Source organism: Aythya marila, assembly GCF_965140915.1.
Source record: "Aythya marila genome assembly, chromosome: 19".
NCBI classification, from domain to species: Eukaryota; Metazoa; Chordata; class Aves; order Anseriformes; family Anatidae; genus Aythya; species Aythya marila.
In genome coordinates, this window is record NC_139060.1 from 10,318,543 (window position 1) to 10,343,488 (window position 24,946).

The 24,946-nt window shown below is 37.4% G+C and overlaps 1 protein-coding gene across 8 annotated transcripts in view; it reads right to left on the minus strand.

The window, feature by feature from the left end:
• Nucleotides 1-24,946, minus strand: part of DENND1A (DENN domain containing 1A) — a 189,836-nt gene that overhangs the window by 11,878 nt on the left and 153,012 nt on the right. For 4 of the 8 annotated variants that reach the window (XM_082775624.1, XM_082775621.1, XM_082775627.1 and 1 more), the window contains 3 exons: nucleotides 21,721-21,852; nucleotides 6,191-6,250; nucleotides 1,655-1,743 (listed from right to left, as the gene is read on the minus strand). In XM_082775624.1, coding sequence (XP_082631750.1) covers nucleotides 1,655-1,743; nucleotides 6,191-6,250; nucleotides 21,721-21,852 — 281 coding nt within the window. The remainder of the gene's footprint in view (nucleotides 1-1,654; nucleotides 1,744-6,190; nucleotides 6,251-21,720; nucleotides 21,853-24,946) is intronic. The other 4 variants (XM_082775625.1, XM_082775622.1, XM_082775626.1 and 1 more) reach the window with 2 other exon arrangements.

The window sequence follows — 24,946 nt, forward strand, 5'->3', positions numbered from 1 at the left end:
GCGGGAGGACGCAAGTCACAGTCTGAGCTACCGAATCTGCTATCCTGAGAAATGTCCCCGAAGCTTTCATTTTCAATCATTCAAGACCAAAAAGATAGCCTTAGTTTTAAATATAAAAAGGAACTTCTCCTTGAGCGGAAGCTTCTCACAAACAGATCCCACATACGAGCACCTGAGCATAACTAGCTAATAATTAACTTTTGAATCAGTGCAATTAAGCAAAAGATTTTTGTCAAGTTTAGGTCAAGAAAAGCACCCTCTCAGCACTGTCACTGCTTTCACCGAATCTCCTCTGATCTGCAGTAAGAATGCTACCAAGTAACAACAACAAAAATATAAACTAGTGTTTTCATTCATTCTATGATTATCCTAGAGACAAAAAATGTTATTATGTTTTTTTGTTTTTTTTTTTTAATTTTTATTTTTTAAGATAAAACAACTGGCACATTTTCAGGTCAGGATCAGGAGGAACAGAAAATAAAAGTTCTTGGAAAACCTCATGATAATCTTTTATTACTATTTAAAAAATGTTTCACTTATTCAAAGTATCAATTTAAATAATCACCAAGGAAAGAAAGTAAGATTAGTGAGTCCTTACCTATTTCAAAGGCACTGGCCTCAAGTTATTTCTTAGGTAAGCCATTTACATGATCTTTTAAGTACACAGTTAGATACTTAAAATGATCATTAAGAATAGTAAGTCAATTTATAGCTATAAAGAATCATCTTATCTTTGGTACCAATCATTTTTACAAAACAAAAAGTTCATAGCCCATGAAAACAGCTGAATTAAAACCAAGATTACACCTAGTATATCAGCCATGCAGCAAGTCATTGTATTATACATTAAAAAAAAAAATATTTTAAAAAAACCTTTAATCTTTGTGTAGGGACAACTAGCACCCTGTAAAAGCACATGAGCCCTTTTGCAGGATTTGCAATCTATTCCACAAGAGGGCAACCAAATTCCACTATAAAATGAATAAATGCACCTGTAGGATTTAAAGTGACCATTTTTATCTAAAAGCCATAATCCCACTTCCCATATCCTAAAATGACTGGGAGAAAACTCAGCCATGCATATAACTTGGAGGGGGATGAGGATGGAGAAATGTCCAACCTTCACCTCTTTTTCCCTCATATACAGTGGTGACAGTAGTGGTACATGTGTGGAAAAAAGCTGTGATCAAAAAAAGTAAACCGTTTTTCTTTTTATGGGATTTGAGTACCTTCAGATACAGCAGTTATCCTAGAGTCTTGGGCACCAGCTAAAGCATTTCACTTTCCTGAGAATAAAGCCATCACAGACTGGGACATAAGCAAGTACTGCAAAGTGTCTATGACATATGCATCACTTTATGCTGCAGTTAAGAGTTGAATGACAAGGCAATCTCTGTGACAGATTAGATCAGTGCAACAATCTCATGGCCCTGTAGTCCAGTTCCAATGGGATTTCCTGTGCTAAGGCTGCACTGCCTCAACACCGGACGTTTGGAAAGTACTACTGCATGCTTCCTCATTCCTCCTCCAAAAATTCTAAACAAAGCTTTTTATCGTTAAAAAATATTATTATTATTAGTTTTGAATGTACTGTCTATTAATACCACTGCAACAACTAGAGAAAAGCAGAGCTGCAAAGTATGTAATTACTTACTGTTCTGGACTAGAAACTGAAGTCCTTCGTCCTTCCACAGCAATGTTGCTCTTGGGTCTCTTAACAACATGAGGTCTTGGAGGACGAACCTATTACATACACACACACAGAAGACACTTCATTAAATACTGCAAAAGTTGATCATATAATAGACATAAATGGCAAAATATGCATAACCACCATTATTTTAAAGGTATCTTCCATTTGGAGTTCATTTTAAACTTTTCTGCTACAACCCTGTTACAAATGAATCAGTTTGAATATAAACTACAGCGATCCACAACTTGTTAAAAAGTCAAAAACCCATGCTTTTGAGTTGCAAGTGAAACACATACACTTAGCCATTCAATGAAAATTCGCTCCACTGTCCTGCTTGGTACTGGCTAATTTTCTGATACGAAGGTTTCCCTAAATGTAAGCTTCACCTAAACAGTTAGTTGATAGTGTAAAAATGGAAAGCACTGTGTGTTTTTGCACATTATTGGAAACTGGAGTTCAAATCTGACGTTCTGATCCTTTTGTCCATGTGTTCATAGGAAGCCAACTCCTCAGGTAAAGACTTCTGTGTAAGTAAGCACTGAAAAAAATGTACTTGGAGTAAATGTTACAATAATATTTCACAAAAAAATTGGTTCCCTTCAGTAGGCTGAACAGAAAACCTTGCCAGACATATTATCATTGTCATCACTGATGATATATTAGTGTATCTTTTTCTTGTCTGTAATAAAATACAAAGGTTTTCTGTAGAAGGTGATGTTGCTGCCAATCCAATCTTAAATAACATATCCATCATCTTCTGATGTTCAAAAACCAAGCTTAATTCACCCGTATTAACTCCACAAGCAAACAAGTTTCACTTCAAGGAAAGGAATAAGCACACACCATCACTATATAGGCAAATTTATGCATGTGCCTACCTATACTAACGAGAAATGCTGTTGATGAATTTATCCCTTTGTGTCAAATGTGGCAATGAACACTTGGAGCATCAGGGTGAGGCTGTACAAACAAGCTTTCCAGTTTTTGTTAAGGAAGTACTATCCTCCCTGTAATGGAATCTGACTTTGGCTTAACTGAATGCTAACCAAAAGGAATCCCCAAAGCCCTCAAATAAACTCAGGAATACAACTCAACTTCTGCCCTCCTGGGCTTATGCTCTCTTTAATAGCCACAATATAAAGGAAGTTGTTAAAGGCCTACAACCAGAGCACTCTTTGTACGAGTGATGAATTTGTTTGCAATCATAGCACTGATATGGGCTTCCCACCACCTCTGCAAGGTAGGTTTTTTTTTTTGTGTGTGTGTTTTTGTTTTGTTTTGTTTTGTTTTCTCAGTGCTTTAAGGAACGTAGAGCTCAAATTTTCTTGCTAGGAAAAAAACACTGAACTGTGTGCAGTGATTCTGCACTACACGACAGTATGCAGAAGATAATAGCAGGATTATTGTATTGAATTTTCATTTCAAAGGAAATGGTGTACAGCAGATATGATGAAGAAATCCAGAGATGTATTGCCACTATTTCTTAGGAAACAGAGTTTATACAAAGGTCAGATGTTAAGGTCTTGAAGATCACTCCCCACACAAGGCTGTTCCTCTCTACAATAAAGACAGCTTAAGAATGTGAATTTATGGCAGGAATGGAAGGATTAAGTTTGTGGCAACTTCAACTGAACTTGCAACGTGGTGAAACATGGGGAAAAGAACAACAGAGCTAATTAGACGAGCTGAGCTGTCAGAGTGCGGCTGAATGGCTCGGTGCCAACAAACAAAAGGAATGGGCTGGCAATCAGCAGGATCGATGAAGAATACTGCTTCATTAGGGCTGATAAAACAGAGAGAGTGAGCAATGGAGAGAGAGTGTGTGCAAGGGTGGGGGGAGAAAAGCAAGAGGAACTGGGGGGAGAAGAGAGCAAGAAGGAGAAGAGAGGAAGAAAGAAATCTGTTTAATTAAATCTGAGCTGGAAGATGGTGTATAAAGCTGGCTTGTCATCATGCTGTGAACACTTTCACCTTTTGGTGGTACCCTGGGGGAGTGATGGTGATGAGGGGAAGAGATGAGAGTTTTGGATGGCTCCATGGGGCCACCAGACCAGTAAAGTGCAGGGTGACATGCTAAGTAGGATTTACAGCATTGTTCATGGGGAACTGCAGGGAAAAGCCAGGAATCAAGCCAACTCCTTGCTGGATTTTGAGCCTTATTTAGATAAATAGGCAGTGTTAAATGCATATCAAATCCAAAAGTAGAAAAGAAATCCAATTACATGAGCACAGAGCCTAGAGAATAAAGGTAAACATCCAGTACAGGGTTAAATGTGCTTATTACTGTCCCCATCAACTTTATGAATAATTACCATATTTTAACTTTTTCTAACTGAATGAAGTTTCCAAATAGCCGCTATTAATTTAAACAGTTCTCTAAGAACTATAAGCCTTTCACAGTATCACTACAATTCATCTCCAAAGCAGCAGAACGTAAAGAACATATCTGTTCTGCTTCTTTAACCTTTCTTTGGTTTGTGTTTTTGTTCTCACTATTAGTAATGACTCATATTGCAAGGTCCAGTACCCATGGATTCCTTCTCAGAACAGATACAGCCTGAGAACTGTAAGCATTTCTCAGCAATTCTGGTATTACGTGGACTTGGTTGGAAGAGCAGAGAGACCGTGCCTCCTGATTCAAGGCTTTCTGTAAAAGGCTGGGATGAATTACTTGACAATACCCACCTCTGTAATATATGCCAAGACTAAGACAGGTAAAAAGCAGCCTGCTCACAGTATTATTTACACACACAAAAATGTATTTCATCAATAAAAGGCAAATAACAGTTCTGAACAACAACAAATTTAGGTAAGTTTGATACAAGCATATTTTGGGACTGATTACACTTGTTTATATTTGTCTTGAATTTCCTCTTGATGAATGATGCATTTCTGTTCCACTTACTGACATGGCTAGATGAATGCAACAGGAGCTTTTATTATTACATTTCCAACCTTTTATCAGTCACATTGAGAACAAAGACAGTTGACACAAACACATCATAGTGAGGACTATTAACGCACTACAGCTGGGAGATTAAACAGTCTTAGCAAGACATTCGCGTAGCAAATACTCTATCTGAACAATACTGTTCAGCAACTTTTGTACAGAGAAATTGCAATGAGCCCTCGTGGGGCTTCACCTGCCAAGCACAAAACAAGAAGACTCCTTAGTACCAGGGAAGGTTTGTTCCCAGTGTAATGAATCTTGGAGGGCCTCCCACACCAATTACATTTAAGAGAACACATATAAGCATAGTCAATGCTACCTTTTAAACACAGAAAACAGAAATCTTCAGTGCAGGAATCCATAACAATGACTCTGTTAAGCTAAACACCCAGAGTTAAAAAGAGGGAGGAAAAGAAAAACATGCCATTGAAATGTAATGTAGGAACATGCACCAAAGATCAAAAGTTTACACACACCCAAGTGCACTTGTTAACCAGTTGCCTGCTCATCCAAAACTACACATTTTTAACAAGTTTTAGCAAGATTAGATTTGAAAACTTGCATCTCTCTTTTTCCTATGTGTGTACATTTATGCGTTAGGAAGCAAGGAGTGAGGTCTATGTGCTTTTTGGTGAAATTATATTAATGAAACTGAAGTCCTGAATAGAAACAAATACCTTTCAAGGCTGTTGCAAAAGCAACACACCTCCGAAATGATACCATGTTCTTGTACTAATAAAAAAGTCACCAATACAGACCCAGTACTGTCTCCAATCTTAAAAGCATCTGGTACAGTTAATGTGTCACAATCGGCCTACAGTCATGGCTTTGAATTAAAACTTGCTTAGATAAGGTATTCCTTCCCAACACAGGTATTGCACTAAGAACAATTTCTGTGTAGTCCTTCTATGGAAGACTCACTTCCTCAGGCCAACGTGCTGTGCCTACATTTTTTACTCTATGTAATTAAAGAGATTTCCAGCTTGCATTTTATATGAAAACAATATATATATGTATATCCTCCATAATGTTGTACCAATGTTCTACCAAATAAAGTTTGCCTTTTTTTTTTTTTATGTGTGTTGTGTGTTCACTCATCTATTCCATGGAGAAAGAAAAATTAAGTGTCCCAAAATACTTTAAAGCAGAACTTGTGGAGAATAAATACTTTCTTTTCAGACTTCTGCTTCCTTTTATATTTGAGTTTAGTGCAAGTCTTCAAAAACTCACTGGCTAAAAACTTATCCCAGCCTAGCAAGAGTTTTGTTCAAGAAAACACCACAAAAGTAAAAACAAACGTTGCAACAGCAGCATCAGTTACCTGCAGAACTGACTGAAAGCTGCAGAACTCGTCAAAGAAAAGCAGAATAAATGCAGGTCCCAGGGCTGTGCCGCAGCAGAGAAGAAGGGAGTTTAGGTGCAAAATTTACACATTGCCTTTTTGCAAAGTTTGACAATCCAAACTACCAAGGTTTAGTAATGCTACTAAGAGAGCAATTCAGGCAGTGTTAAGCTGTGGCAGTGAAACAAAACTACCAGCTACTCACGGGCCTAGATGAACGCTGTATCTTTGGAGGCGGTGGCCGAGGCGGACGGAGTCTTTGCTGCTGTATCAAAGTGGAAACTTAAGTCATACGTAAATTAAATAGTCACCTACATGAAAACACCTCTGATTTTGTGGCAAAAGCAGTTCAAGTGGACAATGTGATTTACCTTAGCTTCATACTCACCTCACAAAATGCAATTATTTTCATAATAATGACAATCTCATGACCTACAAAGTGTCACAATAGGACTGGTAGCTCTATCTGCCTCCTCGACATAGGCTATATTACACCAAACGTAGTACGATCAATAAATACTCCAGATCAGATCATCCAACATTTACTGAAACAATAAAGATGCTTAAAGTGGATTCCAACCTGTAGGTCCAAGTGTTCTAGACAACATTTACACAAATTGAAAGAATCCAGCAAAGCAGGATATGCAACAAGCTTTCACTAAAATCCCAAGCACAATTTTAGTGCTTGCAAAAACTTATGCTAAAGGCCTCAAACCAGCAAAGATATATTTAAGAGCACAGGGAAAAACTCTAAGTCACTTACACCTTCCATACACTAACTGTAGTGGATCAAAGTGTAAATTGCCTAGAGCAAAGTGTGTACATGCATTGTAAAAAAAAAAAAAAAAACAACAAACATTTCACGGACAACTCATTGTAAAGAAAACTAAAACCCCCAAGCCACCAACAGTTCTAATGAAGTCAGAACAGTGCACTGAGGAGCTTATTTTGGTCTCCCACTTTTAAAATTAGCAGTTGGCCAACTCATTGCTTTGTAATGGTGCTGGAGCCATTCCAATTCACTTGCTTTTGACTGAGCCAGCAGCATGACTCTCCTCACACAGATGGTATCTTAAGGTATACTCTGTTAGACAAGGAACCCACTGATAATTAATGAGATTCTAAATAAAATCATCCTAAAGTACAACTTTGATAGTGAAAACAAGATCAAAGTTAATGTCTTTTCTGTGGCAGCTTGTGTACACATATTAGCACTTAAAGTGAGAAGTAGAGCCCTCAGCAAGGAGCACACGGGAATTCCTCTGAATGCCTGCGACCAGATAACAAAGACCGCATCCATCGCTGGCCCCAGCGCAGGGCGCATTCCATGGACAAAAGCCCATCAGCCATACAGAGAAGGAAAAGGAACTGGCAGCAGCAGGCAGGTTCTTCAGACATAACAAGAAAGCTTACACAGATTACTCTATTTCTCTCTCAAAAAAGATTCCAGATTCAAATCTCAGCAGTTTTAAACTTCTTACTAGCATAGTCTTTATTCTAGACTGACACACGTTCCCTTTCAATACCCTCATGCTGTGTAATGGTTCAACTCCAGCCTACCACACCATTTTCAGGCTCTTCTTGCATCTCTTCAGACTTTCCTTTCAAATTTCCCATTAAGTTATAATTTGCATCCATTGGTTCATTCGTCCCTGTGTGTCACTGGAGGACTGCCAGACTGCACATGCACTCAGCTCAGCTTTTTGGGGTGAGTGTTGGGGTTAGTGATGGGAGGAAAAAAAAAAAAAAAAAAAAAAGGTACCTGGAGTAGAGAGCTTCCCACCATATTTTCCAAGAAAGTGACCATGAAAACAAAGAAAAATAGAAAGAAATGCCAGTGGTGAGCTATTGTTAGCCCTTCCACACTGTTTCTCTTCTGTACCTTTTATTATGCAATTCAGTCACAGAATTGTAGTGCTGTGCATCTTCCCCTCTTACCTACCCAGGCTGAAAGCACAAATTTAAAATATAGTTAACTTTTGTTACGTGACATGGCATACTTATTTTCCATTATGTTTCAGAAGCATAATGGAACAGCTGAGAAAATCTGAAATCTGCATTTTTCTAGTTCCTTTAAAAGACATCCACTTCCTTCACTTCATACATAGCTACTTAGACAAACTACTTGATGAAGCAGGAAAACAAGATGCAAGTACTATTCACTTTTTTTTTTTTTTTAAAAAAAAAAAAAAAGCTTCCTGCATATATGCTTCATTTCTCTATTTTTCACATTTAGTTACCTAAAAATTGTGGACATTTCTATATTAGAAAATTATTGAGTAAGTTATCTAGGTGGGAAATTTAAGCATTTTCCTAAAGCCATGGCTAGCAGTGTCTTGAGCAACTTGTTTTCCACAACTTTTAAAATTCTGGACAAATATGATTTTATTGATATAAGAATTACAAGGTATCACTTAACATTTCACAAAGAAGTTGATGTTATTATTTCTCCAGTGTTAGTTTGTATCACTGATCATATTTGTTTGTTTCAAAGACCATACTACAGCCCTGGAAGCTGCTTTGATTAGGGAATCAGTTTTTCCTTTCCACAGCAAAAAACAAAACAGGACTTTTTTTTTTTTATTGAAACACTGCAAGACTGTAGCATCAACAGTATTAACTGATTGAGCAGTGGCAGTATTATTTAAGCTTCTAAAAAAGTGTGACAAAGGCAGGCCCTTCAGAGAGCAAGACAGACAGACAACACAGCAACTGAGGATTATCTCCTAGCGAGCTGGTCAATATATTGATTATAGTCACTGCAAGGACACGTACAACTGAACTTTACTTGCTCACCCACATACATGCTGGAGGAAAAATATGTCTGAGAAAATGTGTGACAGGATTACTTAATTATCTACGACATCGCTGTTAGAGTAGTCAATGGCAATAAAGTTTCAAGTATTTTGGGAGATCTGAAAATTCCACTTTGCGTTAAAAGAGCCACCACCATGAGTATCCTTTTAAGTTGAACTACTAATGTTAATGGCCAAATACCCATACAATAGTCAAATAGCACACAAAAGAAAAAGAACATTACATATGCCAGTACAGTCTAGAGGAGTTTAATAGGACTATCACATCATTTCATATTCCTTACGTGTAGCCAAACCACACTCAGCACTGATTTGTTATTCCTATTAGTCATAATTGACCAAGAATTATGATTTCAGACCTTAAAACATCACGTTGTTGGCCTTGAAATCAAAACTATACATGCTTTTTTTTTTTTTTTTTCCTTTTGGTCTCTGAGGGATAAGGGTAAGTTGACTTTGTGTTAAAGTTTTCTCTGGTTTCAAGAGGGTCAAAAACTCTCTTCTTAAACATAAGCTGAGATTCTCATTGAATTACTTGATTTCAGAACCACTAACTTCTGAAGACAGAATTTCTCAAGTTTTATAGTAAACGCAATCACATGAGTTATCGACACTTACTGAGGTAGTTACCTCAGCTTCCATCTTATCTGGGGATTCTTAAGTGACAGATTTTGCTGTTGTTGTAGAAATTCAGATAGACTTTTTTAAACACAAGATAAAATCAGAAGCTCAGGTGTGATATCATACCTGCAGCCACCTCTTACCAGCATTCTTCTCTTCAAGTAGGGAGACAAAACAATGCAAGGTGTGTCTATATAAGAAGCAGCACGCAGCATACTTCAGCAGAAGTTTCAAATGCTACATTTATGGGCAAGGTTCTGCAACATGGGAAATTAGTTGGACAGAAAAGAAAGGCAGGAGAGAAGGAAAGGGAATGAGAAGTTCTGAGAGCAGAGGCAAAGGGCAGTGAGGAGTAGCTGACATGTAGGTCCACTACCAGGTAACAGTTATTTGTCCTTTGCCAGAGCTTCATTTTTAATGTTGATGTTAGTATCTGTCAGAAGAATGGGATAAGCCAGGATATTTGAATTATATGAAGACCATATTTACTGGAAAAGCCACTGATTTGAAGCTAATTTGTTAATGCAGCAAAACACATTGTTTCTGAAAGGTCAGTAGGGGAAGCTGTGTTGGAATACCAACTTAATTACCTGTGCTGTAAGGATGAATGGGTACAAAACAGCACATAGCTAAATTGCTAAAAGCCACTAAATTGCTATTCTAGGTGTGTTCCTAAATGTGTATAATACAGTTTTTTTTTTCTTCTTCAAAGGGAAGAAATGTCTAAATTAGCACTTTCTTACCCATAGCTGTTTACCAGCATACCTTTTTACTCTAGATATTTTCTTAATTGTCTTATTCTAAATACTTCTGAAGCAACAAGACACAAAGAAAATTTGCAGGAAGCCAATTTTATGACTGCAGATCTGGCACTGTTTTTACTAATTACCAGACAAGCGATTTTAAGCTACGAGATGCTGGAGGAAGCAAAAAAAAATCTTACAGTATTTTTACAGTGTAAAAGAGAATATTTAAAAATTATACATCCCACAGATCATAAAGTTCCTATTACATAACCAAGGAACTTTCACAATACAGCTATTTCATTTTTTTATACCAAGGAAAACATTACAAAAAGATCACTTTTGTTCTGTGAAGTAACATTTTGTGAACAGAGTATTATCTCAAACTTAACTGTGGATGTCTGTTGAGATCTTTTTTGTTAAGGTGGTATTCAAATCACTGCTTTCATCAGTAAATTAGAGGTGTTACTTCATACGCAGCAACAAGTGCAACTAGGAATAGATGCATAAAGGAAACACAACTAGATGAAAACTGGTTTGTCAGTACATACACAAGGAAGTGTTTCTCACTCTCAAGTTAGTACTGTTTCTAATGATTTCCAAAGCAAAACTTTTCTAAGTAAGTATCTTACTTTCTTTGGAAATACAGGTCTGGTTTAAAAACTGTTTGTATGTTTTAAAGACAAGGAGACATGAAAGAAAGATGCACTGTCCTGAATGCATCCGTGCTCAAACACATCATGCTGCAAAGGATCCGAAGTGCTGACTTTGGAAAAATATGCTAAACCTCACACAAACACTCAATAAAAAAAAAAGGGGGGGTGGTAAGGGGAATAAAAACACTGAAAAATGTATGGTACCTAAAAAGATTCAGTACAGAAAGCAGATGGAATCTATGAGGCAGCTGTTTTATTACCCATCCAGATCCCTGCACAGCACACACACTGCTTTTTACATGCTCCCATATGCACAGCTCACAAACTGGGATGACAAGAACAGCGTATGCTTTACAGCATATATTTTTAATTTACACTCTGAAATACTTCAACAGAAATCTGTTGGGTCCTGTGATAAAAAAAAAAAATCTTTTTTTTTTTTTTTTTTTTCAAGGGATGTCTTAATCTTCAAGCCATATTTGTAGATTGGGAGGGTAGTGTGAATTTGGCAAAAATGTAGTAATGCCTACAGCTGTGCCAAAATTTTTTGAAAGGGAAGAGTCTGCCACAATTGAATGTTTAATGAGAAAAACAAGGACTATTCCCCTAACCTTTCTAGCCAGGAATCTTTCATTACATAACAGAGAACCAGACAGTAAGAGAAGTCAAAGGAGCCTATAAGCTCCTGTTTTCCCTAAAGCAGAATAAAGATCCTTATTTCAGGCCTGAGTCACACCTAGTGTCCTAGGGTACTGCCAAAGATATGTAGATCCATCCCAACATCACAGAGAAGAAACTTGCATTTTACAGAAAGGGAAGGAAGGGGTTTTCTGAAAGTCTACTTTTGCTTCCTCTGCCTCTTGGCCGAGACCAATTCTGTCATTCCTCATTAAGGGTAAACATTGACTTTTTACAGTGCATCGAGACACAGAGCACTGATAACCCATCCTCTTTTGGTAACGTCTGTAACATCCATCTATTCATCTCTCACTGAGCAAACAATCCTGGAAGAGCTAACATTTAAAAATACTAAATATTATAATGTACAACATACATAGTTTGCTTTAAGTCTAGGACTTGCAGGTTACTAGCCAGATACAGATCACTCCTAAAACCAAAAATGAGAGCAGGAGCATGATCTCAGATCATGAATACCTTGTCAAGTTAAAGTGTTCCACCACAATGAAGCAAATAGGGCTCTTAGCTATCCCCTTTAATCTGTTTGCTATGGAAGAGTACAAGGGACAAGAAAATCCTAGAAGCACAGGTTACACTACTTCTGTAGAATATTACTGTTTACAATTTATGCTATTCCAAAAACATGTGGTTTAAATAGTAAATCCCTTGGTTGTAGAATTGAATATTTTATTTCTTCTGTCTGCAATTACAGAAAATAGGAAGCATTTCATGAATTAGATGAATATATTTTTCTGTATGTGCAGTAAGTGTTGAACAGAGACATTTTTAGGCCGTGCCCCAAAGCAACATGTGTTCTTATATGATGTTGATGGGAGGAATACTATGTTGTAGTGGTTAACTTGTAATAGTATCTGTAGTTTAAAGACTTGTCAAGACTTTTGATTACTTCCTAGCTCCAGTGACAGAGGAATTCACGTACTGTAAAAAGGAGCAGTATGAACCCATGAAAGATGATACCACTGTAGTTTCAGATTATGACCACTTAGTACTTCTATTTCACTTATCTGTTGTGCAGTTGAGAATAAAACTTGAACTCCTCCCATCTGTATGCGTATCCAGTTCTTTTAAAACACTGTAAAAAAACTAACTGTATTAAACTGATGTGATTCAACACTTGCAGTTTGAAGATCCCTGAAATTTTCCAAAGGAGGGAACTGTCAACAGCCTCTTATTTACCTGGCACAGATCCCAGGAGCCTGCAGACCACAGTTTAAAAACCACTGTAAATTAACCTATACGCGGTGCATATCTCTTCCCATGCAAACAGATGCCTGCAGAATATAAATTATTTCAATCAAATCTAGAGTGGTTCTAGTTCAAAAAAAAGTTCCACTTTGTATCCTATTTTCTTTAAATGTATTAAGGACCTAGATGACTAAGAATCATTGCAGACAGGTAAATTGCGTAAGCCAGGAGCAGGCTGGCATTAGTTAATACACTTTCTAATCATTCTGTTTCTGTTAATCATTTCTGCATCCTCTCTGATCCTTCCTTTTTGCAGTTTGCTTCAGCATTTATAGTTCTTCGGCTAAGAGAGTAATTTGTAACAATTCACTAGCTCAAATGCATACAGCTGTTTTCTATTACTGAGATGTCAGAGCAAAACCAAAGAAATTTCTACCTACTAACTAAACTTCTAAGTGAATTTCTTTGAGACACACACTTTTACATAGACCACTGCAGCCCCTTTTATTTGCTCTCCCCCTCCTTAGAGCAACCACTGGTGACTTTGTACCAATTTTTTTTTTGGTATTCTTCCTTTGCACCACATTTTTTCTAGTCACTGCAATAATGGCAGAATCCTGCATTGACAATTTCAATCCCTCAAATCCTGATGGATAACTCAGTGAACACATAGCTGTGCTCATAGTGCTAACACAGATCTAACATCCAGAAGATAACATATCCCATGGACTCTACCTTATATGATCTGCATAATGTCTGAAAGCAGCAGAACTCTCATTTGTACGGAAATCACAATCACCTGTTACTTTATTTCAGGATGAAAAGACCAGGAAAGAAAACTGCTTGTTCTGGATTCCCAGCAAAACAGCAAGGAAGTTTTTCAGAACTATTCACAAAGATAAACAGGGAAAAGTTTTGAGAAAGAATCTCATAGAGCACACTTTCAAATTTCCAAAGGACTTCTACCAAAATGAGGTGTATTTTATAGTGGCTTCTTTTCATTCTGCCTGTTTCTCAACATACATGGATGGAGAGATTTGTTGCAAAAAATCCCAGACCCCAGGAATATATTTATCCCTATGTGTTAAAGTCTATCCATCTACTATCTCAGCAGAGTTTAAAATCACAGCTAATAGGTTAACAACTGTTTTTCTTCTGTTTCAAATGAAGAATATCAGAAAGCTGGGGGAATATTCGGCTTCCCAATTTGTACTGACTGCTCACTGCTACCTGCAATGTCTGTTTGACAGGACTGACATTTTGTACCGCTGTGAGATGGGAAAACGTGTGACATTTTTATTCATGGTGGCGTACGCCCTTGTAATGATCAGCCCTGGTCGATGTGCTTACTGCAGCAGCCCCGAGCCCTCGGAGAACAAACAAGAACCGAAGGTGCCAGCAGTTCGGCTGCCTTATTAAACACCACCAGGATTCTAACGAAGAGCAACTGCTGGAAAATCTCACTGTCAAATCCTCAAGGACATTGTCAACATGGAACTAACTACATATATTTTTCATTTAAAACACTGGAAAATACAGCAATGCAATTTTAAATATAAAGAAAAAAAATCACACTATTTTTGCCTGTTTTCTTCTTTAACTGGTCATTTTGTCAGTTTTACACTGGACTTTCTGTGGGCCTGATAGTGGAATTCAAACCAAGATCACACAACCCACATGATTTAAAGTGTTGGAAAACAGACATATCCCTTATTATCTATTAGCAGCTATTCCTCTCTAGCAAGCAGAATACTTATATTAAAAAAGAGAAAGAGAGAGAGCTGGTCTCTCATTTAAGGAATTCTATAAACAGCAATGACTATCTGTTTGGCTCAGCTTCATCATTCACTCATGAAGTCTGCATAATTAGGGTGATATTCCCCCATATAAACATACAAAATTACATGACTCCTGTATGTGTAGCATAGCACCGTGCAACCATTTTACTAGGTGTTAATCAGACCAGCTCTGAAGGGTAAATCCAACAAATGCCTGGCCAAATAAGCAATCGCAGAGGGCTTAGCAGTTTGGAGAATCGTATGTTTCTCATATTCTCTCCCTTCTACATTCTAGTTTAATCCAGGGGCATCAGAGGTCGATTCAAACAGTTCTGGCCTAACTGCAAAGTAACACATAAGAAGCTTCTGGATGCTGATCTGCACTGATACACTAAGCAAGTCATCCATAAGACTCGCTGAGCTTTTTCTCAAGTTGTCAATCTAGATGATTTGGTCAGCCTTGCATGCACTGATGTATTTATTTTATATGTATGTATTATTTATAAAGCACAATTCTGCTTCCACATGCCAGCAGTGATGGACCAAGATATTCTCTACAACGTATTTATGGGTTCCTCAACATAACAGGACTAACAAGGAAATTCTGCACAGACATGTTACAGCTGCTACTGCTTGTCATAGAGTCCTAGGAGGTCAGCTCAACCACAGTATTTTCTCCATACGTCCAACCATTATGGCATATGACTTGTGTGTAACCAGGGCAGTGAATTTATTCTATCACCGCTGTCTAAGAAGTACTTGCAATGCCAAGACAGTTGGCAAATAGTAAAAGCCAAAGCCCAGAATATGCTTCTTGAAATGAACGCTTCTGCTAGATGTAGTACTGGAGCCACAAAATCTTACTGCAAAGTCTGAATTCCTATGTAATAGGAGCTACATGCATGTATTGCTGTTGCAGCCAAAGATGACATACCTGTCTGGTTGCTCATTACGAAATACTGGCAAGTGTTTGCATGAGAGGCAGTAACCTTTGGGTATGCTCTGCAGGTGGTGTATATCTTTGTAAAGAGAGAGCCAGGTCTCACTTGTCAAATATTTACACGCATGACAAGAGTGCAGGCCTTTTAGTTAGATAATTCTTATCCCATGGATTGTCATTTCTGCAAATCTTGCACATCACAAAGCAGAATTTCAATCAAATGAATTATTTTCTTGTCCATTGACATTGTTTTTATTCCCCTTACTAAAAACACTGTCCCCTAAGAACCTGGTAAGACATTTCAGTAGTCTCAAGCAGACATTAGATGGACAATTGCTTCTGGGCCAACACATTTTCATTTCTCACCAACTGACTTCTATTTTGCAACACTGAAGTCCTTTCCGAAAGGAACAGTCAAAGACAGTAGTGAGAAGAAACGAGGGTAGGAATTACGTTTTCTGAAGACAGAAGAATTTTTAAGAATCAGACTTATACTTTTACTAAATCCATAAAGAATTGAACAGAGATAGGGAGAAAACTCTGTGGTTCAGCCGAAAGAGCAGGGAAGCCATATTGCTCATCAGTGGGGAAGAGAAGAATGGAAGCTCATTTTCTTAATTATCTCTGTTGTCAGGATAGTTCAGAGTGGCAAGGAGAATGAGAGGCTGGCTCTGCCATTGTAGCATACAGTTGCATAAATATCACAAAATGAACTTGTTTTCCCCTTTCCCCTTTGGTTTCTACCACAGTTCCACACAATGCTTGCTGTTATCCAGGGGAATCTGCTATTATTCCAATGCACTTGGGTGTGAAGGGAGTCACAGGGTCTGGCAAAGCAGCCCTCCTCCCTTCCTTACTTGATCTCTTTTACACTGGAGATAATCCCTCCCTCCGCTTGCCTCTGTCCTCATCGATCCAGTTTTGCATTTCTGGAATGTAGCTGGCTGTGTCTCTCCCCATCCTCCTCCTGACCTCTTAATGCTGTTTAATCTTCTTGAAGAAGAAACCTGCCCTATAAAGCAGAGTTCTTCATTCTGCATGTTAGGTGCAGATTATGAATGGAAAAAATGTACAAGTCTGTATAGTTCCTTCACAGCAAATGAACAAAACAGCAAATAAGCTGGCAATTTCAATTTTATGTCCTATGAAAGTTTAATAGCTAGAAGAATCAGCTCAGAAAAGAACTTTGAACAAATCTTTTCACAGTCTGATAAACTGCTTTACTACATGAGTATATTTTCTACCTGTTTCTTTATTATTAACATTAGTCCCTGAAATACTAATTCTCCCTAGTCTGCATTGATAATAGAATATGATTGAATCTCTTAAGTAAAGACACACTTGGAAGAGTCTTTTGTATTCTGTTAGGCTTTACCTTTTGTCACATAAACAGAATAAAATATTCTATTTTCTGGTAAATATAAATAAGCCACAAAAACATAAACATACCAAAGCTGACAAAAGACATTCTAATTGTACTAGAAATAATTACAGAGCTGAATAGATCTCCCAGTATATCTTGCTTCTAATGAAATGACACACTTCCCCAACAATGATTTTAGCATCTTATCATCATTTGTTGTTTTAACTCTACCAGACCAGTTGCACTACTGACTAAAAGCTCCAGAGAAGGAATCTTCCCAAATGTACATTTATTTTTAAAGAACCTAGGCTCACCCACATCACCTCCCAAAGACTGATGTGAAGACTGGGCATAGGTAATGATCTTGTATGAACTAGAAGGTTCTTGTAGGAACAGTCAGTGCAGCGTTCAACAGGAGCTGCAAGACTTAATTCTGGTAGAGTGGTAGGAAGTAGTATGGAGAGCAGAAACTTCATTAGAAGAAAGGTAGGTAAAAGAAAAAAGAAGTGTGTTATAACAAAAAGGGTGTACAAAAACAAACAAGTATATTTTTTGAAAATAAAATGTTCTCTTTACTCCCCAAGAGAGCTGCAACTCTGCCAAACATAAGTGTTCTGTTTGACCACGTAGCACCCACAACCTCAGACTGCACAAAGCTACAGGTTCTAATGAAACCACAGCTATACATAACAGGACACACAATTGCAATAGTTAAAGTGACCTGTCAGTGTGTCCACTGACCTAAGTAAAGTTTTAAACATTTAAAAATCATACAACATTTTTTCTCCTAGCTGTCGTACACAGACATGGTAGGTGTTTTTCCAGTGTACTAGAAGCACAGTAAAAAAACTGTCTTATGAAGGAAAGGGATTCTAAAATACCAGATTTTGATATTAAACTATCTTCCTCCCTTTGCAAAATCACTGATTTTATATGTGTGTGTGTGTGTGTGTGTCCCTTTAGATAATGCAAAAATAAACACAGAAGTTCTGAGAAAGGCTGCTGCTCATTAAAACCCAGCAAGCTATTGTGAAGAGCTGCTTGTGTTACTTGAAAAAGTAACAATCACCATCATTAAAGAGATGCCTACATTTCCCAAATTCTTTGCTTTTTGTCTATAACATATGTAATGTGTATAAATATTCCTTATCCAAATATTTGAATGGGGTATTTGAGACTTGTGCCTCTAAAGCTCCCCAAGAAACAAAGTACTTTATCAGGATAGCTCAGTCTTGTAAAAAGAAAATAATGAAAATGCCCTACTCCATTTCTTGTTTTGAGGGGCTTAGGGGGAGGGATCATAAAGGCAGCTAATAAATAGTCATGTTCATTTAGGGTGTAGAGATATTAAAAGCTCCCCAGATAACATACTTCTGGAATCAGACAACATTCAAATGCTATACATATCAATCAGTAAATGAAAATCACAGAGTGGAAGAGCTCTAAGACTGCTTAATGTTACGCTCTGTGTAGCATCCTTATCATTGTAGCTAGCCAATAATATAACAGTGATGGAAGCAGACATTTGTAGCAAAAACACACGACTTTAGCAGTATTAATGTAAGCTCAGAATCTGAAAAAAAAACCTATGAAAAGACCTGTATTTTGAAAATAAAAAGATAAAATTAAAAAGATAAAAGAACAATAAAGAGAACCAAAATATCTGCAGTCATTAGGGCAGCAACCAAAAGGAAAGACCAACAAAAAGCCTAACCAGGTCCAGTGTGACAACTGACCTCAAGGGTTCAAGCTGTGGGTCCTGTGACAGTAGACACTAATAGCTGCTTGCGTGTTCAAGGAATGTGTTCAAAACAACCACAGTGACAAAGTACAGTATTTATTATCCACACAGACGAAAGATGACAAATCTAAATACACGTACTCTACCTAAAAAGTGTAAATGCATGCATGGAAGCAAAAGCTACAAATAAATGAGTTACACATTACTTGTATTAATTGTTCCACCCTCTCCTGTTGAACCCACATGTTGGTGGGCTAACAGTGCCTGTACTGCCCGGCAGCACTGGGAAAGATCCCAAGGTCAGCTTTGGCAGTGATTGAACATGCAGTAAGTATTGAGATGTTTTAAGTAAGTTTTGGTCAGGTTATAAGGCAAAAAGCAGGAAGAAAGCACGCAATAATAAGATATTCACAAAGAATGTTCCTTGTAACACTGTATCTTCTACTATAATTAACCTCAGTTTTCCCCCAAACAGACAGTAATCTTCAGTACTATATATAATAATTTGTGCATTTCTAAGGGTTTGCAAATTGTCCCCCCCTTCCTCACATTCATGAAACCCTGGTTCCCTGTATCGCTCTTGCTACTTGTTGAGTAGCTGCATAGTCTCTTATAGCCTTAATAAGAATACTTTGTTCAAATCTTTATTTTATTGTCCTAGGCTATCTGGCTAAAATCCTTCTCATAGTCAAGGAGAGCTTTTCTACAATGTCTTACCATTACAGAATCCACCGTTAAAACAATTTCATAATAAACAGCCCTCTCAAACAATGCCTGATAACCATGCACCAAGATGAGCTACAACGCTACAAAATCTCATACAGTTAGATAATTGCTGCTAAATGTTTTAGAATGATCAGCTGAAGCGCTATGCATCCAAAGGCATTTCAAGATATTTTATTGGCATTTTTTGTACCCTAACAACTGCGCATACACAACTGTACTTGGAAAAGCTAGAAGCTAACTCACTATATGTTGAGAGATAATGAGTTAAAATTAAAGGTTGCTGCTGGCTTGCCAGCCCATCCCCCTTTAGCTAATCTGTCATGTAATGAAGAGAAGCACCTAGCATAGGACAGCTAGCTGCCGGCTCACTTACAGCGAGCTGATTAAGAATGTTCAACCAACAGCAGACTGCAGACCTTTCCAACGAAAATAAATAGACTGTATGCAAATGTGTTTGTCACTTTGACAGCATGTCTCAATTAAAGCATCTCGCTGCTGTTGGTAGGCTCTCTCACTGCAGTGGTATGGACGAGGCTTACTGCATTACTGATACATAGGGCTTGACCCTAATCCGCATGCATGCATTTTAAAAAAGTCTGCCTTTGCCATATACACCAGCATAATACTAGCAGACACGGAAAGCAAGTGACAATGAGAAAAAAGCCTCTTTCATCCTCTTCAGTTTATAAGAACTGTGAATGCACAAACAGCCCTTATTTCAGAGTTCTTGTGGCTTTTTAATTGTTCCCACCTACTGTATTCAGACAGAGTTAAAAGTGACACTAAAATCTCTCTCTTTAATCACTAGTTAGAAACCATCTCGCATTTAAACAGTAAATGCTGCTTTTTCCCCCTCCCAATAGTCTTAATTTATATTTCATAAACCTGAACACATTTTCCTTTTGAATGAAAGCACGATTTAATTTTCAGTTTGGCACTGGGCTATCAGGAAAAAAGAATTCAAGACAGGATAAAGGGTCTAAGTGAGATAGCCCTACACTGCTAAGTTGGAAGATTTTTTGGAAACTGACATTTGTAACATAATGACAGCAATAAGCATTTAGCAAGCGAGTCTCCCACCACAGCCAGTGTGCGTTTCTTTTGACACAGAGAAAGTGACCATTAAAAAAAAATCTCTTGAATTTAAATTCACAGTTTCCACTTGATAATATATTTCAGAAATCTACCAAAATGTTTGAACCATCCTTCATAAAAATCTAAAGGCAAAACCTGAACATAGATCATAATATTATCAGATTTTTGACTGTTCTAAATGAAATGTCATGTTTTCCTGCCAGAACTAGATGGCTATGTTTCTCCAGTAGCCCCAATTCCTTTCAACTGTATTGGCACAGAAAGTAAGTGAAAAATAAATTGCTACTGCAAATATTTAATTGGAAGAGAATCTGTTAAAAAAAAAAAAAAAAAGCCTCCAAGAACTTACATTTAGCACACTCAAAAAAGTTCTGAAAGAAATGAATCAAATTCTGAAACGATACAGACAACATTGCTCTGAGCAATGATTATATCTTATGCACTTCTGCCTAATACCTAAGCAGCCAGTGCAGTTATACTGACTTGTTTCTATTAATAAATACTTATCTGAAAATCTGGCTTGCTTCATATTTTATAATTCCCATTCATTATACAATTGTTTTATAGTCACACTGTGTTTCCTTAGAAGAAATAAAACATTAACTTCTGTTTTCCAATCATAATACTATCAAAACAGACAAAGAGAAAGTAAGGAATGCAAATAAATTATATTATTCTTGAGTAAAGTAATACTGGCAAACTAATAGCAAACACTTTATGTTGAATTTACTGTGATTATCACGGAAAAGCATTTTCAAAATAAATAGCTCTTAAAAACACAACTAAAACTCTCAACACTCTTTTGCAAACATGTTGAAAGAAACATTTTAAGAGTAACTAACGTGCACAACTTGGTTGTCAATACTGAAATACAGAGTACACAAGCTATTATTTGATTTTTTTCATTTTTGTTTATTACATTTAATTATCAAAGAACGTTAAAATTCTTTACTAGTTGGATGTTCCATATTGACACTAATGACCTGGCTAGGTAACAGAGAACATTTTAAATGACACATCCTCAATCCTGAGGACTACAGTACCTTGCATACCAAAAAAAATAATAAAAAAACAACCGTACAATAGCTTTTTAAAATTGCTATAATAATAATGCCTTTTTCCCTGCCCACAATTAACTTGGAATTTATTTTCTTCAAAATCATCATATGAACAAAAGGAATCAGCAAGCCCCAGAAAATCAGGTTTTAGAATCCCATTTATACAGATACAACAATCATAAACCTGTAACAATATCATTCAGTTGCATAAAATAAAGAAATAAATGGCATATTTATTATTTTGACTTTTCTCTGAACTATTTCTGCTCTTTCCTGAGCCACACAATTTAAAGAAACCTAACCCCAACACATACCTGACCAAAATGTACTGTGATTGGTCTTCTGTCCTCTCTTAGTTTAGGGTCCTTCTTTTCAACCAATGGAGAAGGTGCTGTCCTTGGTAGAGACTGCTCTGGTGCTGTAGAACACCCATTCTCAGCAACATCCTGTATGGTAGCAAAAGGTGAATAGCATGGCTCAGAACATTCTCGTTTAAGGGTAGGGTGCACAATGGAGACGCTAGATAACACTGGCTAACCATTTTGACGTTACGAAATAAAAACAAAGAACAGAAAAGGAAAAATCAATAGAATAAAACATTTTGTTGTACTTTATCAAAGGTTTTGTACACAACCATTCTCTCCTCCAAATACCAATGCTGCATGCAAACAGATACATTCAATAAAATGTCTGACTTAAACATGAAAAAGCCAGGAAATATATACAGTGAACCAAACATTCCCGTTCTAAGAACAAAGTTAACAGAAACCTGGAAACAGTGCTATTCTGTTATTTTGTAAACCTAAATGAAAACAGTAATTCTACTTATGTACTTCACAGAATGATTTGTAATAGAACAATTACTTGTGGAAGTGGCAAGGAGAGATCAAACTCACAGCTTAGTTAGCTTTGTATTTCATCTTTGAGTCTGTGTATACTGAGTATGCCTTCAGGAGATTGTATAAAAACAAACTGCTGCCTAGCTGGATGCTTTTTTGTTTTGTTTTGCTTTGCTTTTGACATTACTCCTCATCTTCAGAAGTAAAGTGACCCATCAACCTAGGTTACAAGACTTGGCAAGTGTATGTATGGTATGTCTAACATAGGTTTTGAAAAAGACAAAGGCATGCAGACATAAGGAATCAGTAAAGCAGAAGAGTTTGAAAGTCAGTTGAGAAACATTCTCTAACGCAGTGGGCCCCAAACCTTAAATCTCTTTGCAACAATGTCAAGGAAATAATGCTTGGTAAATATAGAGAGAAACCTGCACACACTGTAGCTCTGCAAGACTGACCTAAGGTTGGCTGCTGACACAGACATTGCTTTGATTCACTGACCTTTGACATGCCCCCTCAAGTTTCCGTCTTGCTAAGGTACAATAATGAGACATGTAAGCTGATGGCCAATTAGAAATGGTTCCTTTGGACACAGACTGACCTAATGTGTTTAGGTCAAATGAAACAAAAAGCTGGATGGACTTTCTAAGGGGCTTTGTCTGCTCCACAGAGAAGCCAAGAGACCTTTTTAGATCCAGCTGGTAGAGCACTGGTTCACCAATATGGGCATAAGGATCGCGGGGAAATTAACAACTTCTTAAGGACAAACCAGAGAGAAAAACTTTTTCCTCCCCTCTCCCTCCACCAGCGGCACAATGCTGCCTTGTCTTTATAAAATACTACAAAGTGCACTGAATTAGTAACAGAGACCCCGAACAACTCAATGATGAGAAACACAAGTTTCTGTCAAATTCCTACTTAGGCTCCAGAACAGCAATAGGGAAAACCAAGAAAATCAAGGGATCTGGCTTAAACTACAGCAGCAACAGAGTCTCTTCTGAAACGTAACAGAATGAAATAAAAACTTCATTTAAGTATTTCTAGACATGCATAGCCATGTTACACGTACACCAAGCTTCAGACCTGTTCTGCACATACCGAAAATTTGTCTAGCACATTGGAGGACACCTGACCTGTACTGAACAGGCAACATTCCCAGCACCACGAAGTTTCCACTGGAGCTGTAGCCCCAACCATGGCAATAGACAGCTGGGAATCAACGGAAAGCAAAGCACCTTCCAAAACAGGCAAAATTTTAGAAAAACTTAGAAACAGATGCAAAAGTATGGGCATAAGAATAGTTGGAAAGGGAGGAGATAAAGATATAAACAGCTTAAGCCACTAAGCAAAATCCCCTAAGATGTTTAACGATCACTGCAAATCCTTGCTGCTTTTATTGCTACAGATTTGCTGTATTTCTCTGATGATATAATTGAATAAAAAAAAAAAAAGATAACCTGTTCCTAAACTGTATTTCCATGGTTTGTTATACAGTCTTTCAAAGAAACTGCAGCAGATTTCAGTCAAAAATCCTTTTATTTTTTATTTTATAAAATACGAGAATTAACTAATTTGACACCTCTTCATTTTTTCAAAATTCCAAAGAAGCAGACAAATCAACAGCACGACTTCAGTCATCGAAGCAAAATGTGCTTCACAGAAGCTCACTTTGAATCAAATAAAAACAGAAACCTGATTTTAAATGTCCCAAATAAGGGTCCCACGTAGCTTTGCAATGATTCAATGTCAGAGTGTTTGGCAATTCTACAACCGGAAAGTAGACAACTCTCTTTCACAGCCACCTGTGACATACCTGCAGTCCACTAACAGACTTTGAATACAGGTATTCAGAAATCAGTGGGAAGTACAAGACAGAAAACCTCAAACAGGAAAGCAGGAGAAACTGATTCTGAACTTCAGTTTCAGTAAAATATCAGGGCTTGCAAATGTCTACTTGTAAGAGCAATTCTTCAGTTTGAGCACCTGAACAACCGAAGCACTACAGTGGCCCATAGCACAGGATGGCCTTAAAAAAAAGCAGTCACCATTCCTAGTACTAACAGAAAAAAAGGGTAGGCATGTGCATGCCATCTGATGGAGAGGATTTCTAGTGAGAAAGCTGCCTCATGTTTCTACGTTGCTTTTGAGAGCACTGTTAGGACTTCCACCTGAAGCCATGCTGTGTAAGTGTACCTGTTTGGCTGGTGCTCATGAGCAGTTCTTTGTACTGCAATGCATCGTTCTGCGCAGGTATGTCCGAAGTCTGACTGCTCAGTTCTGACAGGTCCCCAAAGTGGGATTTTGTATAAGCCAGCAAGACATTCCTAAACTACCCGAAGTCATATATACTATTCAAGACAACAAAAAGCATTAGTCCTATTCCTGTCAAAACAGATAGCCAAAAAAATGGAAGGTGATAAACATGTTCATTGCTCAAAAAGATTCTCCAGAAATACAAAAACCTAGTAATGCCTCAGGGTCGCTTTAATGAAAAGAAAGGATAATCTGAATATTATTAAACACAAAAAGACCTTTTGCTTGAGGAAAAAAAATATTTTATTAATTACTGGAAAAAGAGAATGACAACTACCTATCTCCACAACTAACTCCACATATAGATTGTGCTTCCCCTAACGAATGTCTGTCCAGGAATAGTTTTTGCTACCTATTTATTTTAGAGGAGGAACTTGACAGCATGAGTAAG